Genomic DNA, 18,823 nt, shown 5'->3' with positions numbered 1-18,823 from the left:
GGCAGCTCATGGGTTGTTACTGAGCCGGGGAGAGCAGGGCATCACCTAAATGCAGACACAGACCAGCAAGGTCTATCCTGCTTCCAGGAAGCGCGGGGTGGAGGGGACTGTGAGGCCATTAGGAGCTCCCTGGGGCTGGGCACACTTGCCTCTCCCTTCCATGGGGGAACAGCCCCTTTTCTCCAGGTTTCTGCTCCTCTCCACTCAGCCCATTAGCCAAGGCATTAAATTTTAACCTTTTCTGTTGCTCCTCGCAGCATGTTGCTGGTGAGTGGGTGCCTGGGTGGGTGCCAGGGCTTCCTGACTCCCCATGGCACCGTACCCATGTGGAGTCTGGCTGTGCTGTGGGTACCTGCCTGCATCCCATGGGTAGGAGAGGGTCTCCCCTCTACTGGATTCCTGTAGGATGCTGATGCTTCTCCTAGCTCCCAAGGACCAGTGTGGCAGCAGCATCACTGCAACATGCTGCACAGCCCCGTTGTCCTGGAGAGATGTCCCTGCAAGTCCCCACGTTGTTAGGGGGTGACAAGATGCCACCAACCCCTGTGCCCACAGTGTGGGCAGCCCATAGACGATGCTGCCTGCAGGTCTGCCTGCTCCCACTTCACCTCTGAGTGATGGGCAACAGCCCTGTAATTGCATGTGCCCCAACCCTGACCACCACCAGCTTCATTGCATGCCCATGCTGATGTCCCCAGCCCTCACAAGACACCCAGTGTAGGTAGATAACTAGCGAAGGGCAAGCTCTGCTTGCAGACACAGCCCAAAGCTGCTGCTCTTGGGAGGTTTTTTGCTGCCCCACAGTCCCCTTGGTGCAAGTCCCCCCAAGGAGCTTGCAATAGGGACCTGCTCTCCCCACCCTGCAGCACAAACCATCTCCCAGCCCCTCTTTGCCATGGGTCTCCAGTGAGCACCCTGCGGGTGAGCTCTGCTAGCATGGCAGGTTCAAGGAGAGCACAAGTCCTTGAAGCACCTTGGAGGGATGGACTCAGCTTGATGGCAGGAGAAATGCTCTGGATTGAAATAGCTGGTGGAAGTGGACGGCTGGAGGACACGCCCTGCTCTGAATTGTGAAGCTCCTGCAGCTCCTGGCCTTGGGTGACGTGCTCACAACAGCACGGCTGCTCACACATGTGCACTGAGCTCAGCCGTGCACACACGTGCACTGAGCTCAGCCCTGCACACATGTACACTGCCTCCAGCCAGCACCCCGCCTATGCACACCCGCAGCCATACTTCCACCCCATACATCCCTGGGGATGTGTTCACCCCATCCCAGCACTGGAGGCAGGTCTGACAGAGGCAGCTCTGAGGCTTAGCTATGGGGCTGGGGTCTCTGCTGAGCCCTGGCCCCCATCCCAGATCTGGACCAGTGTAAGGTGGCTGGACCCCATCAGAGCATGGGCACCACATAGGCTTGTGTGTGGGATCATATAGCCCATAGTCCTTCTAGACATATGGAAGCCCATGTAGCATTCTAGATGCATAGAAGAAGGTGATGAGTTTGGGAGAAACCAGTCCCCTGGTTGGGTCCCACTCTGTCCTGAGGCAGCATTGCAGCGAGGACAGGACCCACAAGCAGCATAGCCAGGAGCTTTCCATCCATGAGACGTCAAGAAGCCATCGATTTTTGCCATTAGAGGGGGAGTGCCCAGAGCAGATGAGCTGCAAGCAGAGCCACAGACTGAATAATTCATGGCAAAGGATGACGAAGCCCATGGCCAGGCTGGAGAAGCCTCTCCATGTCCTCCCGCTTCTGCCTCCCAAGGACGTGGCCTTTGCTTCTGCCCTAGGGTGTTGGATGTGGGCTGGGATGAGTGACCTGCACTGCCCTGGTTCACCGGGACCTGGGGGGCACACACTGGTCCCTGAGCTGGTCCCAACAGAGCAGGGATGGTGAAACTCCAGAGCTGCTCACAGAGTTTGTCCCCCAGAGCAGCTGAGCGCTGTTAAAATACCATCAAGAAAAAGAAAAACAAGGCTAGGTTGGACAGGGGCTTGGAACTGGACGAGCTTTAAGGTCCCTTCCAACCCACACCAGCTTGGGATTCTATGATGACACTGCTGGCACGACTACCCTGACACGAACCATTGGTGCAGCGCCACCTTTTGGGGCAGGGACACACATCATGGGGCAAAGATGCCACCTGTGGCATGGGAACACACCTCACAAGGCACCATGATGTTCTGCCATGCCCAGTGGAACTGGCAAGCTATGTCCTGCCATGTCCCACTGTGTCCAGCCACACAGTGGAGGGCAGCCCCCCAGGAATGGATCCCTGGCCACCTTCTCCACTGTCACCCAGGGGCACCAAGGCTAAGAGGGATGCCTCAGGGTTGTTCCATGGGTAAGTAAGTCAGATGTGGCACTGCGGTGCACGGGGAGGGTGGGCGGAGCTTGCCAGGCCACAGCTGTGGCACTGGTGAGCCCCAAGGCAGCAGCCCAGAGCCAGGAGAGGGTGGCTGGAGCCCAGGCAGTGCCGGCGGTGGCAGCTGAGGAGTTAACTTCCCAGCTCCCCGCATGGATCTGGAGCTATTAATACTCACACGCTGGTTTTGCTGTCAGAGCAAGCGGTGGATCTGCCGGTGAGACAGGCCCCGCAGAGCCGCTGCACAGCCACAGCGCAACTTTTCCTCCCTCGGCGCGTGGGGCTCCTGGCCCGGCCGCCTCCCTGCAGACCCTGCCAGACCCTGCCAGAGGCTGCCGGATCCTGCCAGACCCTGCCAGACCCTGCCAGACCCTGCCAGAGCCCGCCAGAGCCTGCTGGACCCTGCCAGACCGTGCCAGAACCTACCAAACCCTGCTGGACATTGCCAGACCCTGCCGGACCCTGTCAGACCCTGCCAGAACCTGCCAGAACCTGCCAAACCCTGCTGGACCTGCCAGAGCCTCTGCATCCCACCTTCCAAAAGCCCCTGTGCATGGGACACTTCCCTGGCAGTGACACAGACACCATCGGGTGCCATATGGGTGCTGGGCACTGGAGAGGGGCAGCCACTTCCCAAGGCCTCTGAAGCATCTCAGGGCTTGGCAGGGACCTCCCGCTGCCCTGCCAGACCCCTCAGCCCAGTGATGGCACCCCAGGTCGCTGCACACACCCTCTGAGCACCCTCTGTCTGGGCAGCCCAATGGGTGCCAGGGTGGCATTGGGCATTGCCAGCCCCGCGTCGAGGATGACACAGGACACAGCACATCCCAGCGCTGCCTCAGTGCATGGTGAGCAGCTGGCCCTGACACTCAGCCTGGCCATGTGAAGGGCTCCTGACACAATGGCTCCAGGCAGGGGAGTGTGAGCCTCCAGCTGCACTGGTGAGGGCAGGAAGATGCCAACACTCCTGCGACACTGCCTGGCCTGTGGTGTGCTGAGTGATGGATTCCTTCTGCTTCATCTGCTTCCAGAAAGAGGAGCTGCAGCCCCTGCACCTGCACAGGTCAGTGCCACCGTGCCCGGCTGGTGGGGACATGCTCTGAGCCCATGAGGGGCATGAGAGCACAGCACTGAGCTGAGCTGGGCACCATGACGGTAGGAGAGCTGCCGGCCTTGGCCGTGCTGAAGTTCCCCTTTGAGCAAGCATATCATACCTGGCCAGAGGAGAGCAGGGCCATGCTGTGCCATGCCAGGGACAGGCTGTGTGCACAGCAAGTGTGCATCCAGCAGGTGCTTCCCTGGCAGGAGCTCTCCAGAGTGCAGGGTGGGTATCCTGTGCCATGCCGAGTGGTGCTGGTGTGCCCATAGGAGCAGGGCTGTTGGCAGCGACCCCACGGCATTCCAGAGCCATCCTGCCAATCCTGCTCACCCAAAGGGGGTCCCTGCTGGACTCTGCTGTCACCTCTGGGGCAGGCGCTGGCTGGGGGTCACCAACGGGGGTCACCAAGGAGGGTCACCAGGCTGCTCTTGGCAGTGGCACTGCCGCTCGCCTCTCCCTCCCCAAAGCTCCTCTGCCATCCATGCTACTGAGCCTCAGCCAAGGCAAATGTGCCAGTGCCAGAATGAGCCAGGCAGCCGGCAGGGATGTGAAGTGTGAATGCTGGCACACGTTGTGCCCAACTGCTCCTCGGTGGCACCGAGCCACTGCCGGCTCCTGTCCCTTGCTGCCATCCCCAGAGCAAAGCTTCCCCCATAGCTGTGAGACCCCCCCAAATGCTGGATGCCCACAGGGAGGTTGGGGGTGGTGGTGCTGCCGGGATGCCAGGCAGGCTGGGCTGGGACAGTCTGAACTGTCTGTGCTTCCTCCTGGTGTGTGATGAGCTGTAGGATTTGTTTTGGTGTAAATCATGGGGTTTGGACCCTTGATTCCCGTGTGTCACTGCCAACGAGCTTAGCACTGTCTGGGACAGCACTAGGAAGTGGTGGTGGGAAATTGGGATGGGAAAGGGGCCTTGGGTGTGGGTGCTGCTGGATGGAGATGGGTACAGAGCATCCTGGAGGCTCCCTTCTCACATCCTGACTCTGGGTTGGAGGCAACTGCCTGCATCCAGCCTATGCTGGGCCACAGGCAGCACGGGCTTGGCATTCCCAGCTGGTGTGGGGCAATATGGTGGCCCCAGATCCTGTGTGGTGGCCGCCCCCCCCCCCCCCCCCCCCCCCCCCCGGGATAGGACAGCAAGGGATGGACACCCGTGGCTTGTCCCAGGAGACTTCTCCCCGTGCTGCCTGATTCAACGTGGGCTGCATGGCTGAGGATCCCCTGTTTGTCTCCAGCCTGTCCCTGCCAGCCTTGTCCCAGACCATTGCCCATTGTCTGCCACCAGCCCTTGGGGACAGGGCCATCATCACCTGCCGCAGCCGGCACAACAGCTACGGGGTGGGTTTGTCCCGGGCCGGGGGGTGCAGGCAGAGGGACCCTCCGGGTGCTCCCCACTCCACCATCACCCCACCCCCGGCCCTGCGCTGTCACCACGAGCCAGCGGGAACGTGTGGGACACGCAGGTGGGTGCCGAAGGCAGCGTGTCTGTCCCCGCAGCCTCGCTAGATGGTGCCAGGAGAACGGGCTGCGAGCGGCGGCCGCGGGCGGGCGGGACCGGCAGGCGGCTGGCGGGGCAGGGTGATGGGGTGGTGGGGTACCCGAGTGATGGGGTGCCGGGGTGCCAGGGCAGGCCCCATAGCTTTCCCTGTGCTCCCAATTCAATCCCGCTTGTTGCTTTGCCCCCGCTTGGTGGTAGGCTCACAGGCAGCTATTCAGCTGTATCTGAGGCTCCAGACCCAGATGAGGTGTGTGAGGGGGGCAGCGCCGTGTCCCTGCCACACCCCGAAATCCCACTCTTCCATGAAGAAACCCGTTCTGCTTCTTTTCAGAAGAAACCCGTTCCGAAGGAAACCATTCTGTTTCCTTTCAACCCAGTAGCTGAATAGTCATCATTATGCTCCAGAGTCAACACCACGTACCAGCTCCCAGCGGACGGTGCTGCAGGTCCTGACATAGGCCATGCCGGGGGCAGGGAGGTGTGCCCCCTACCCGTCTGGATCGGGTCCATCCTGTGCCCCCAGGAGCACAGCACGGGCCCTGGAAGACTCCAAGGGGATTGGCAGCCCCCCAGTGGCCCCCAGCAGTGGCTTGGCATGTCCTCACCACACAGCCAAGCTGCAGATCATGCTCCACAGCGCCTGGGTTGCATCTCCTCCCTCAACTTGAGAGCATCCGCTGGGAATCTCTACCCAGCAGCGGCAGCAGGGATAAAGCACGCTGCTCAGGGACACCACCGAGGTGGAGGGCACTTAACCCCCACCCCAGTGCGCCGGGAACCAGCTCCCCCCTTTCCCCTTGAACGCCCCCGGCTGGGTACTGTCCCCAGGGACCGAAGGGACACGCAGCCCCCCAGCACGGATTGTGCCCCCACGGGCTGGCGCTGCGGAGGGCTGATGGGGTGGACAGCGGGAATAAGGTCACTGCAGTGACACTGAGCCCAGTGGGGAGGCAGAGGAAAGGATGACCGACCGCAGCGGCCGGACGGGAGGCTTCGGAGCTTGGGGGAAAAACACCCCAAAGCATCTGGAGGCGCGGTTGGAGCTCCCGGGCTGAGCGCGTCCCCTCTGCTGGTGCTGCGGCTCCCGGCGTGCTCTGCTCCCGCGTCGCCCGCCTCCTTCCCTCCCCTCCTGTTCCTTCCCAGCATCCCTGCCAGCATCTTAGGGCAGGTTTCAGCGCCTGTCACCGAAGCGTGACAGGCTGCAGGGAGCTGTGGTACCCGTGTCTCCCATTGCCGGGGGAGCAGGGGGGAGAAAAAGTGATAGCAAAGGGACAAGCAACTTTGTCACTGGATTTGGAGGGGATTGGGCTTGCTAAAACATTTTGGCCTTTTCAGGTCATTTCCCTGCTCCCTGCCCTGTCTGAGCACAGCTCTTGCGGTACGAGCCAGGACATTTCCTTTCCAAGCAGAAATCCCGGGGGCATCTGTGGTCCTCTGCGGAGCCATGGGCTTATCGCATGGTTTGGGATCACACTGGGTGATAAACGTGTTTGAGCTGGCTCCTTTCATCTCACTAATCTGAATTAGTTATTAATATTCTTTGAAGACCATGAGCAGTAACTGGTGCTATGGGTGTTACTATCAGTCAGTGTGTGACCCGCATGCTGCCAATGTGCTGGTCTGCAGTCTGGCAGCCCCACAGAGCCCCACGCATCCCTGCCAGGCCCTATGGAGCCCTACAGAGCCCCACCACAGCCAAGCTGGTCTGTCACAGAGATCTCACCTGGGGCACAGCACAGTCCCATGCTCCAGCATCGATGCGGTGGCACTGGGAGCCAAGCTGTGTGCGGAGTGTGCAATGCTGCTGCCGCAGCCCCTGCGGTCCCCATGTGGGCTCCCGGGCACCAGTGCCTCACACACGCTTGACCTAGAAACAGCCCCAAGCTATAAATAGGGAGTGCAGAAGGAGGGCTCAGAGGCACAGCTCAGAACTCCACAAGCAGGAGGCTGCGGGAGCTGGGAGCTGCAGCGTGGCAAGGACAGGCAGGGGACACATGGGGTCGGTGCCTTGTGTGGGTGCCACGGGGAAGGGGCGAGGCTGGGCTCACTCCATCCCCTGCAGCCGATGGAGCAGGGCCTGTGAGGAAACATTGGTGCATTCCACCTTCCCATGTCCTGCTTACACGGCAGAGCAGGATGTGTCCTGCTCTGCCCCATCTCCCATGCCATGCCCGTTCCCAGCACCTCTGCACCTTCAGTGCCTGCCCTGGCTTGTGGGGTCTCTGGGCTCCGGTGATGGAGGAGACAGCATTTCCCCCCTCATGCCACACAGATCCCCCATCCCAATGGGGATCATGCATACTCAGAGCATCCAAGCCATGGGTACTGGGAGCTGTGGCAGGGACAAGTGAGTGGAGGGGGATTGAGGGGACCAGCACGTGCTCCTGAGACACAGCTGCCTCTCATGCTGCCATTACCCTAGGCTGGTAATGCCCTTGGTGGCTGCTGGATGGGAGTAGGGTGACAATGTCACCGCAGTGCCTGGCACCAAATCAATGAGGTGTCAGAATGCGATTCCACCTCTTCCTTTAGATTAATTTATGACACCAACTGGTCGGGTGGCAGCAGGATGGCCCTGGTCCCAGCGGTGCATGGGAACAACCTGCTGCCACCCCTTGGAGAATGGGGCAGCCCCATGGCTGTGAGTCAGCTCAAAAGCATCATCAACGGGACAGAAGGGACCTGGTGTCCAGCTAAGAGCCGAGGGACCCCAAAGCCAACCATGGCCTGTGTTAGAACATCCCTGCTCAGCCCCAGTGAGCAAAGAAAGAGATCTTGAAGGATTACAACAGCCCAGGGATGCTCTGAGGAGGGGCAGAGTGTCTTCCCCTCGGGAGAGCTGCCCCTGGGCTGGAGGTGCGCGGAGCCCTCTGGCATAGCTGGCTGAACGCACTGCTGGAGCATTCTGAGGCTGAGGAAGCCCCACACAGTGCCCCTGCCTCGGCCGCCTTCCCTAGGATCCGTGCAAGTGGTCACATCCTGGGGCGCATGGTGGGAGGAGTCGCGTGTCCCGCACATGTTCTGGTGTCACGGTGGCCATCACCTGTACTGAAGGCAAAGGGATCTGAAGTCTTGGGAGGCTCCGGGAGGGTGGGAAACAGGGAACGTGCCGGCAGCAGGTTGTGGCCCAGCACAAGGGCTTTTCAGATACATGCTGTGGATGGCGGTGACCGCCCGATGCTCCAGGCATGGACTGTCGGAGCCCTTTGAGTGGGGTGGGGAGTGGGTTGAGGAACCAGACCCCTGCCTGGGGAGCTGAGAGGGACCGAGCCCCTCCTGGAGCTCCGGAGGCCGGGTGCGCTGTGTCCCCGGCTCCACCCTCCTGACACCGGCTGCCTCCCGCACCGACCACCTTGAGGGCTGCCGGTGCCGGGGGAGTCAGTCGGACTGGGTGCTCCCCGCACCAGCGCCGGGGGAGCGGCGGCGGCTCCCCCCTTTTCCTCCGCGGGGCGGTGCCGGTGCCGGGCGGAGCGCAGGGCGGGGCGGGGCGGTGCTGCCCTGCTGGGGGGTGCGGGGGGGGGGGGGGCTCCCCCGCTCCGCTCTGCTCCTCCGGTGCCGGCGGCGGGGCCGCGGCATGAGCCCGGCGGGGCGGGCGGCAGCGGCGCGGCTCGGCCCCGCGCGGGGGGCGGGCGGCAGCGGCTCCTCTCCCGCCGAGGACGGGGAGCAGGGGCTCGCCCCACCGGTAAGGAGGCGGCAGCGGCGGGGAAAGGGAGCGGGGGGCGCCGGTACCGGCCCAAGCCTTTGTGGCGGGGCCGCCCTTTGTCTGCCCGCACGGCGCGGAGGGGGGTGCGGGGCGGCGGCGGGCTGGAAAATCCATCACGGTACCACCGGCATGAACAACGGGGAGGGGGGGATACACCGGGAGATGCGGGTGCTGCCCCCAGGGCCCCGCCGCCACCTGCGCCCGGCCCCGGCCCTGCGGCTGTGGGGACACCGCGGGGCCGGAGACGGAAGCGGTTGAGTCCCACTTGAGCGGAGTTAGTGTCGGAGCGGGGTGGCGGGGGCCGACAGGGGCGGCAGAGATGGGGGGGGGGGGAATCGTGCCCTGGCAGGCGGTCCCTGGCTGCCCCCGAGGGAGGAAGGGGTCCTGGTGAATGGGGGGGGGGGGGGGGGGGGCAGGTTGGGAGGATGCGCTGAGATGTTGGAAGCGGCTGGAGGCAGGGGAAGGGCATCAGGGAGGGGAGAGGTGGCCTTGGGGGCACCTCATGCCATCTCCCGTCGCCTTCCGTCGCCGCCAGCGCGGTGCGGGCACAGGAACCGGCCTCCAGCCCGCACCACCCTCTCGCCGGCAGCTGCTCGGGAGCGGCTCGGGAACGGGAAGCGTGACCCACTTTCCTCCAGGTCCGGCCTCGCCATCGCGGTGGCCGAGGGAGGGCGGGTGATGCCGGCTGGAATCCTGCCGCAGCTCGGTGTGACAGCGCGGGGAGCCGGAGCGGTTCAGCCTCGGCTCCCCTCGGCGCTGGCTCTGGCATCGCCATCACCCTCTGGGAGCCGAAGCCGCGGGGCTGGTGCCCCCATGCCGAGGCCCTGGCTCGCGGTGTGGCAGCGGCATGAATGGGCAGGGGTGCTGCGGGAAGAGGCTGCCTGGGGGCAATGGGGCAAAAGCGAGGCCAGGGAGAGGTGGGAGCATCCCCCGCGGTGGGAGCCGGGGCGATGCCCGGGCTGCCAGGTCACAGCAGCTCCGGCCATGAGGGTCCCACGCGGGGCTGGATGCAGCCCCACCATGTGTAAGGGCCGTGGGGCTGGTGTCGCAGCAGGGTGATATGTCCCATTGCCCCCCAGAGTGCGAGTGGCCAAAAGCTGCTGGCCCTGCTGTGGGGACCAGGCGGGCAGCGGCCAGGTGCCGCTCCGGCCTTTTGTCTTTGCAGATCCCAAACACTGCCGGCGCTGGTGGAAGAGTTTTGGGAGGGAGATGATGACAGGCTGATGAAACCAATCAAACAGTGAAGTAATCATAAACCCCAGTGCTGGAGGCAAAGGCGGGAGGAGCTGGAGGCTGATGGAGCTGAGGTCCTAAGGAAGCCATCCCACTTGCCAGGAAAAATTGCAGGAGGCCAAAGCACTCAAAGGCACTAAGGTCCTGTGTCAGGGGTCGATGGATGGAGACTGTGCTGATGAGGGCAGGGAAAATCCTGCTGGCTTCTCTGGGAGAGCCTTGTGGAGGGCACGGAGGACAGCATGGAGCGGTGGCTCCCTGGGGAGTGGCTGTCACCCATCCCTCAGGAGGACAGCATGAGCTGTTGTTGGAGAGAGCCTGGGCACTGCTTTGTCTGCTCTTCTCAAATTTGCCTTCAAAACATGAATCTGGGACCAAAAGCTGAAGAAGGTGGGCACAGGCTGATGGCTGGGCTTGGGAGATGATTCTTGCAACGGGGAATGCTGCAGATGGGTGCCATAGGCCTGACCTTGCCCTGCAGTGAGACATGCCCACCGGGAGTGCGGTTCCCACTGACTAGGGGACCCTTTCTGGGTGCTCACTTGCTTTGCTGAAGCTGATCCTGATGCTGGGCAGTCTGCTCTGGTCCAGGCAAGGAGCTGGTATGAGAAACTCCAGATAACTGGGAATTCAGTGCCGTTGCATGGAGGAATGTCCCGGACTGGGGACACTGGGGAGTCACGGTTGCTGCAGGTGCTTCAGTGGAGCTTTGGTGCTGGTTCAGGCTTGTGGTGTAAGCAGATCATGTTTCCCAGTGCCTTTCCACTGCCACAGAGCCAGCGGGACATGGAGACGTGCCCCATCCATCCATCGGCTCCTTGTGGGGTGGCTGCTCCTCTGGGGTTGCGGAAAGCTGTCAAAGAGGCTGTTCCACCTCCTGGACATACTCGGCTTGTTGGGATGGACCCGGTGCAAAGGGACACTGTCCCCACTTGTGCTGTGCTGGTTTTGCTGGGGCAGAGGATGTCTGGATGTGGAGGGTGCCCATGGCTCTGAGCCCAACGAGATGCCTGTTCCCTCCCTGTGCCTGTGGAGCTGTTGTCCTCGTTCAGTGAAGGTGCCTTTGCCAGCCCTCCCTGGGTGATGGTGCCCCGGGGAAGTGATCTTAATAACACCTTGTGCTGGTCCCAGTGGTGCAGAGGAGATGAGAGAATGTCCCTGGAATGGGGTCAGGCAGGAGCAGAGGCAGCAGAGGCTGGAAGTGGAGTGGGGCACAGGGAGGCTGAGACACCTCCTGCCCCAGTGAGGCAGCACAGGCAGCACCATGAGCGGGGATGTCACCAGCAGAACCAAACACTCACTTGGGAATCACTTTGCTGGCTCAGCGAGTGGTTTGGAGAAAACAGGGGAGGTTTTGGAGCTGGCTGGGGTGCAGAGAGAGTGAGCTCCACGGGTGCCCTGGCCTCCAGCCTGTGTTACCCACTGATAACTAATGCCAATTACACTGTAATTAATGCTGTAGTAAGTGTTGTAGCAGCAGGAGGGTTTGGGATGGGGACATGGGGAAATCAAAGCACTGTGAAGTACCTGTGGTGTGGTCGGGGCACTTGCAGGGCAGAGCAGCCTGTGCCCACGCTTGCCATGCTGCCAGGTATTTCTCATTTCTTCCCTCTCTAAGGAGAAATATGGGTCTTGCAATGACCCTAATCCTGCCTCGTGTGGTTTTTCCTCATCATTTTCCTGGTTTCTTGCCCCAGAGCTGCTCATGGTGTGAATCCTGGCCCTTCACCAGGCTTCCAGCACACTGCCTGGCCACAGAGAACCCTGCCTCAGGCCCAGCCCAAACCCTTTGACCCCACTCAATAAGCGGGTTCTTTTTCTGCCCTGTGGGTCTCTGATGTGCCCAGGGAGGGTTGTTTTCCCACTTTTCCCTTCTTAATTTCCAAGCAGCCGCTGCTGCCTCCTCCACTGGGTGCCTGGGGCAGCTCTCCTGGGCTGCCTCTGCTCCTCAATGAGCTCTTACTGAGTTTGCAATTACTTGTCGGCAGAGCCGATGTGCCCAGGGCTGGGAGCAGCAGAGTAGAATGCCAGGATGCGGAGCAGGGGAAAGCACCCCCTTGCAGGGAGCAGTGTGGTGGTGCTGGCCCCAGTACCCAGCAGGGTGCCAGGCTCTGGATATGGACATGGGATGCTTCTCTTGGGGTCTGCTCAGTGGTGTTGGAATAGAGCCGAGGAGGTCTGGGGAGAGGAGCAGCAGCTGCCGACGGGAGACGAGTGGCTGCCTATAAATACCTGCCAGGGAACAAGGAAGAAGTGGGTGGATTATCCTCCTCACTCAATGAGATAAATGCTTCTGAAGCTTAAACACAGAACAATTTTAGTCTGAATAGTAGGAGAAACGGTTCAGGATGTGGAGATGATGGCATGAACCACCTGAGGTGAGCAGTGGGGTCCCTGTGCCGCTTGGCAGCATTTTTCCTTCCGCTTTGCTGTTGCCTGGGGTCTCATGCTGCAGGGCTGTTGCTGGGACTCAGCTGGGATGCACTTCATTCCTCCCCGCTTTAAAAGCTCCTTCAACAGCACCCAAAACAATGAAGCTGGGGCCCTGCACTGGGAAGGGGTTTTGGCTTCCCTCAGGCACAGCACTGGCTCCGCTCCTCCAGTGCTTCAGGGCTGTGCAGTAGCAGCAGGAGGGGAGCTGGTGTTCTGGGAGAGGCCCCGTTTCTGCTCTGGTTTGACCTGACAGCGGTCATGTTGGCATGGCTGGCATGGGACAGAAGGCAGCCAAGGACACAGGACCTCAACCCGCCCATGGCATTTCTTCTTGTACTGGCACTGTCCCCTTCTATGCCCATGAGCGTGCAGAACCAGCTGGACAGAAGCCCTCGCTCCTTCCCCACTGCTGCCCCGCTTTGCTGCTTCCATCAACCCAACATGTTTTCCAAAGCAGTTCAATTTTCAATTAAAACTTCTGCCTTTACAATTTTGGTTTGGCTTCGGCACGTTGCGGGTTTGGCCACCGTTGCTGTTGGTTTTCCCTGGGATTGGCATTGGAGCTGTGTTCCTGTGAGCCTTGACAGTGAGGGGTGCATTGCACCCAGTTGGCTGTAATGAGGCACGAAGAAGGATCCCAGCTGTAATGGAGGCACTGTGGCAGGATTCTGCTCCAGCAGCACAACCTCGCTTCTGCCCCACAGACCTGCAACTCAGGATGTTTCTCTACTCCATAAATCTCCACAAATGCAGCATCTGCAGCACTGGTGCAGTTGCAAAAACCCAGCAGCAGGGAGGGGACATGGCTTGGTGGGACACCTGTTTCCCATGGGGATTTCTCAGTTGCTGGTTGGAAAGGAGCTGCCTGAAAAATCCAATGGGTCTACTCAACCCTAGTGAGGCCGCATCTGGAGTACTGTGTCCAGTGTTAGGCTCCTCGGTACTAGACAGACAAGGAGCTGGTAGAAAAGGTCCAGCGGAGGCCATAGGGACGGTCAGGGGTCTCAAGTGCATCTCTCTTACAAGCAGAGAGAAGAGCAGACTGTGAGGGGATCTCATCAATGCGGATCAGCACCTCAAAGGCAGGTGCCAGGAAGATGGTGCCAGACCCTTTTCAGTGGTGCCCAGAGACAAGAAGAAGTGCAATAGCCATAAACTAAAACACAACAAGTTTCACCTCAACATGAGGAAGAACTTCTTTCCACTGAGGGTGGCAGAGCACTGAACAGGCTGCCCAGAGGGGTTTGTGGTGTTCCCCCTCTCTGGAGACATTCCAAACCCACCTAGACACATTCCTTGTGATCTGCTTCTGGTGGCCATGCCATGGCAGGGCGTTGGACTGGATGATCTCTAGAGGTCCCTTCCAATCCTAATGGTTCTGTGATTCTGTGAAGTAGCCCTTGGCTTGGAGAGTTCTTCCTAGCAGTCGTCCAGCCTCACTTCCTCTCTTGCATCCCACCAGTGGGTTTTCTCTCAAACCCCAACTTTGCCAACATGAGCAGTTGGATTTCAACACTGGTTAACAAGGAGACACGGACGATGGTAAATTCAAGCGTAGACACAATTCTTCTTGCAGGATGCTGGGAGCTGTTTTTAGTCATGCATCCATCGAGCCGCTGTGCTGTTCCACCTCCACCTCCAGTGCTCAGACACTGAAATGGTGCTCCTCATCCAGGAGGCCAATAAAACACTATGGAGATGAGCTGCTTGGGAGATCTTATGAGTCAAGCCGTTACATTTTTGGAACATCATGATGTTGAAGTTCCTTTTCTATTTTTTACCCAACTTCCCAGGAACACACAAAAAAATATATAATCAACTAAGAAGCTGAGCTCTGCTCTAGGATAAGGAGTGGCTACAAAACCCAAACGACACTAGATTTCTCTGCCATGGTACCCAGCGGTGCCTGTGTCTCTGCTCGGAACGGTTGTGCTGCACACTTGTGTGTGCTCATAGTGCGGGTTTGTGCTCTTGGGGGATGATGGAGGGTGATGCAGCACCATGAAGACATCAGAGGAGATCCCAGGGTGGTTTTGCTGCTGCGGTGGTGGGGTGGGTGAGTCCAAGCTTGCCTCTTGGGGAGGAAAAAACGCTGCTGGCTTGTTGGGAGGGTGGAACATCAGTGTTGTCATCTCTGCTCTGCATCAGAGCATCCAGCACAGCAGTGATGTGATGGATGATCAGAGGTATACGGTGGTGATCTGCTGCAGAACCTATATCCTGTTTAGTGCCTGTGGTGTGGCCCTGGCCACACTCCAGAGCTCTGCAAAGGCAGGAGGGTGGAGACAGGGCTGGCTCCTGGGGTCCCCACTGCCTCTCATGGCCTCTGGGGCATCTGCTCCAGAGCCACTGGGTTGGTGGCTCCTGGGGACTACTCAGTAGTGCCCTGAGCAGCCCAGTGTCGGCTCCAAGCCCCAGGGATGGGATGGGATGGAATGGGACAGGGTGTGGTGGCTTTGCAGCACCCATCGGGAACAGTGACATCTCTGCCTTGCAGCGCAGCCATGAGTGCAGGTTCGATTGAGCAGGAGCCGTCGCGCAAGCTGGCCTGCTGTGGGGTGCCCCTCATCACCGAGGACATGCAGTCCCTGGCCATCCGCACCCTCTCAGGCACTGATATCAGCAAGCACTACGACCTCATCCGTGAGCTCGGCAAGGGCACCTACGGCAAGGTAGACCTGGTGTCCCACAAAAGCACAGGTGAGAGGAACGTGGGGGGCACTGGGGACATGGCTGCGCTGGGACTGGGGTGCTTGGCTTGTCCCAGGCATGCCCCGGGCTCATCCCTATCTCCTGCCCACTGCAGGCACCAAGATGGCCCTGAAGTTTGTCAATAAGAACAAGACGAAGCTGAAGAACTTCCTGCGGGAGTTCAGCATCACCAACACGCTCTCCTCCAGCCCCTTCATCATCAAGGTCTTCGATGTGGTCTTCGAGACCGAGGACTGCTACGTGTTCGCTCAGGAGTATGCCCCTGGCGGGGACCTCTTCGACATCATCCCGCCACAGGTGGGACCCCTCCTGTGGGACTCTTTTGGGGTGGGTGGGATTTGGTATCCCCAGGGCACTGAGCAAAGCTCCTGCTGTGCTTCAGTGGGACGGGGCCCCATGTGCAGACACCAGGCATCCCTGTGTGGGTTGGCCCTAACCACAAGCACCTACAAGCAAGACCTGGACCCGTCACTCATCTCCTGGGGTGGCCTGAAACCCATCTCCTGTAGGTCCCTGGACCCATCACCCATCCCTAGGGTGGCCCAGAACCAGCAGCCATGACCATGTCAGACATGTAACGACACCAATGTGGCGGTTCCGGATGGGTTGGGATCACCAGGGACTCGGTGGCTCACAGCTGACACTGTGTCCCTGCTCCTGCAGGTGGGGCTCCCCGAGGAGCTGGTGAAGCGCTGTGTGCAGCAGCTGGGCCTGGCCCTCGACTACATGCACAGCAAGAGCCTGGTGCACCGGGACATCAAGCCGGAGAACGTCCTGCTCTTTGACCGTGACTGCCGTCGCGTCAAACTGGCTGACTTCGGCATGACCCGCAAGGTGGGCTGCCGGGTCAAGCGCATCAGCGGCACCATCCCCTACACGGCGCCCGAGGTGTGCCAGGCCGGGCGGGCGGAGGGCTTTGCCGTGGACACCAGCATCGACATCTGGGCTTTCGGGGTGCTCATCTTCTGCGTCCTCACCGGCAACTTCCCCTGGGAGGCGGCGGTGGCGTCGGATGCCTTCTTCGAGGAATTTGTGCGGTGGCAGAAGGGGCGGCTGGCGGGGCTGCCCTCGCAGTGGCGGCGTTTCACAGACAGTGCCCTGCGCATGTTCCAGCGCCTGCTGGCCCTCGACCCTGAGAAGCGCTGCCCTGTCAAGGAGGTCTTCTACTTCATCAAGTGTGACCTGATGGCTGAGGTGCGGTGCCGACCCTCCTACCGCTCCCGCAAGCATGCCAGGGACAAGCTCCCGGCTGGGCCGCACTGCCATGAGGCAGCCGGGCCCTGCACCCCTGCCCCACTCAAGAGGACCGTGCTGACCGAGGGGAGCAGCCCCCGCAGCCCCGAGCCGAGCACGGTGTCCCCGGGCACAGCGAGCAGGACGGACGGACGGCAGGACAAGGGCAAAGGGCAGATGGTCCTGGCCACAGCAATAGAGATCTGTGTGTGATGGCACCAGGGCAGCTAGCGGTGCCCGCCCGTCCCGTCCTGTCCCCCTGCCACGGGGACAGGGATGGGCGGTGCTGGTCATGGTGGTGGCATGAGCTGGGACCAGGCTCCAGGCCTCCTAAAGGAAAAAAAGATACAGAAAGCAAGAGGAAAAGGACAAAGCTGGCTGCACTCTGCAGTGCTGAGAATGCTGATCCCCCACTTCCTGCCTGACGGCAGCATGGCCACGGGCACCACTCACTGCCCATGAGGACGCTGGTGCCCCGGCTCCTGCCACCCACAAGCCTCCCCCAGGGTGCCCCAGGAGGGGTCTCCCAGTGTGGGGAGGATGCACTGAGGAGGCTGCACACCTGGGGGTCACTGCCCAAGGGTGGGGGGTCCAGGGCAGTTGGTACCTACCAGGTCTCCCCACCCCATGCTCAAGGGAAGGCCGATGACACTGCATATGGAAGAGGCCTTTGGGGACACTTTAACCCCTTCCACCAGTCCCTGCCCCATTCGTGGGGCCTGGGAAGTGATGGAGGGCTGGTGATGGGGAGCTGGGGTCACCAGCTGCCTCCCTGCCGCAGGAGATGCTGGCAGCCACTGATGTAGCAGTGTCCCTGTGTGTTGTTGTGTGTCCCAACTGCCGGCAGTCCCGGCCCACCCTGCCCTGCTGCTGGCAGCCCCCGGCCCCCACAGAGGGACCGGTCCCCTCACAGCCGGGAGCTGAGCTCCGTGGTGCCAATGTCCAGCAGGTTGGATGCTCGGCATGGGCGGCTCTGCCATGGTGGTGTCCCCTTGTCTCTTCTGCAGACTTTTTGTACCCAGGGACTGGAAGAGGCGGTGGTGGCTCGTCTCCAGGCTGGTCTGTACAACCTGGGGGCTTCGAGCAGAATCCTGTGTTGTCCCAATCCTCCCTCCTTGCTGTCACCCCTTCCCCAAACCCCTGTTACCTTCCCGTGGGGCTGGTGGGGAGGCAGCAGTGGGCTGACCTCTCAAGGCTGGCTGCAGCGGGGCAGGGTGGTGGTGGCAGGACCCGCTGATGGCCCCTTAGGGACAAGGTCATGGGGTGTGGGGGGGGTTCACAACTCCCCTCCTGGTTCTGGGGGGCTCAGGGGGCACCCCAAGGCAGCAGCACCCAATCCATGACATGGTTCAGGCTTCTCTCCCATCATGGTGGGTGCCGTGGGGACCCCTTTTGTTCCCTTGGGCGCCCCAATTCCCGCACAAAGGGCTATCCAGCTATCCAGCAGCAGCAGCAGTTTACACAGCGGGCGGGTGCCCGGCTGGCCCCACCACCGCCGCTGCCCCATCCCCGTGGCCCCCCAGGGCCAGGTTAGAAGTAGCATTGCCCTGATGTAGAGACGCTAGGCGCGGACTTTCCTCCTTCTTGCCTTAGGTCCCTCGATGTCCTCGAACTTTTCGTGCAATAATGTAGATGCGGGGCTGCGGCCGCCCCGGGAGGGCCGGGCTGAGCCTCCCTGCGGGGCCAAGCTCTGGTTCCTGTTCTCGTCGAGGTCGCTGTGTCCGTAGGTTGTCGGGTTTTTATTTCCAGTTCCCTCGGCTGTCGGGTTTTGGACCTTCTTCCCATAGGAGAGGCTGTAGTGTCACAGACGTTACCTCAGTTTGTCACTGTTGAAAAGGATTAAAAAACAAAACACAAACCACAAATAATAAGCATAAAAAAATGACAAAATACATAGTTATAAAAAAAACAAAAACCGTCTCAATGGTGCTGAAAACGTTTTTCTTTCAAGAAACAAAACACGATGCTGTTCATGCAGCCGCGGCCTTGGGGCTCCCAATCCACCCCTTTCACTTGTCCCCCCATGCCCTGCTGCCAGCCCAGGGTGGGAGGGAAGGGAAGCAGGAGCAGCACCCATAGGTGCGGGGGGGTACAGGCAGAGCTGCCTGATTCCAAATGTATTCCAGCCACGTCCACAGGCTAATTTCAATTTCCTGGTAATTATGCAAATGAATGTGGATTTAATTAAGGGCAGATTTCATTAAGGTCTTCTTTGGGAAATGAGAACAGAGTGGGGTGAGCGAGGAGGAGGAGAAGGCAGTGGCAGGGAAGGAGGGATGAAGGCAGCATCTGCCCCAAAGACAAATGGCTGCCTGGGATGCTGAGGAGATGGGATAGGATCCCCTGTGAGCAGGGCTCCTACCTGCTCTCTGCCATGGAGCCCCATTGCAGGGGCTCAGGGTCCCCAGCCCAGAAGCTGTGTGGGACACATCTGGGGGACAGCAGTGGGGGCGACCTGGAAAGATGCAGCAGTGGCTGCTCCAGCACCTCCAGCCCCGCTCTGGGGACAAGGACAGCAGCATCCAGCCCTGCTCATCCACTGC

The 18,823-nt window shown here is 60.6% G+C and overlaps 1 protein-coding gene across 4 annotated transcripts; it reads left to right on the top strand.

The window, feature by feature from the left end:
- Nucleotides 1–3,304: 3,304 nt before the first annotated feature.
- On the top strand, nt 3,305–16,554 carry SBK1 (SH3 domain binding kinase 1). Of its 4 annotated transcripts, none has more exons than XM_057407966.1 (4): nt 3,305–3,432; nt 14,833–15,035; nt 15,142–15,344; nt 15,711–16,553. In XM_057407966.1, the coding sequence occupies exons 1-4, from the start codon at nt 3,371–3,373 to the stop codon at nt 16,491–16,493; spliced, it is 1,251 nt and encodes a 416-aa protein (XP_057263949.1). In that variant the 5' UTR covers nt 3,305–3,370; the 3' UTR covers nt 16,494–16,553. The 4 variants fall into 4 exon arrangements, with proteins under 4 accessions (XP_057263949.1, XP_057263951.1, XP_057263950.1 ...); XM_057407968.1 differs by having other exon boundaries at nt 3,328–3,432; nt 14,838–15,035; nt 15,711–16,552; XM_057407967.1 differs by lacking the exon at nt 3,305–3,432 and adding an exon at nt 8,525–8,648 and having other exon boundaries at nt 15,711–16,552.
- The last annotated feature ends 2,269 nt before the right edge of the window (nt 16,555–18,823 follow it).

Source organism: Pezoporus wallicus, unplaced genomic scaffold (assembly GCF_028554395.1).
Source record: "Pezoporus wallicus isolate ANWC-B61680 ecotype Strahan unplaced genomic scaffold, APGP_CSIRO_Pwel_v1 contig_4012, whole genome shotgun sequence".
NCBI classification, from domain to species: domain Eukaryota; kingdom Metazoa; phylum Chordata; class Aves; order Psittaciformes; family Psittacidae; genus Pezoporus; species Pezoporus wallicus.
Note: the sequence above shows the minus strand (reverse complement) of the source record. Positions and strands in the feature narration are given on the sequence as shown.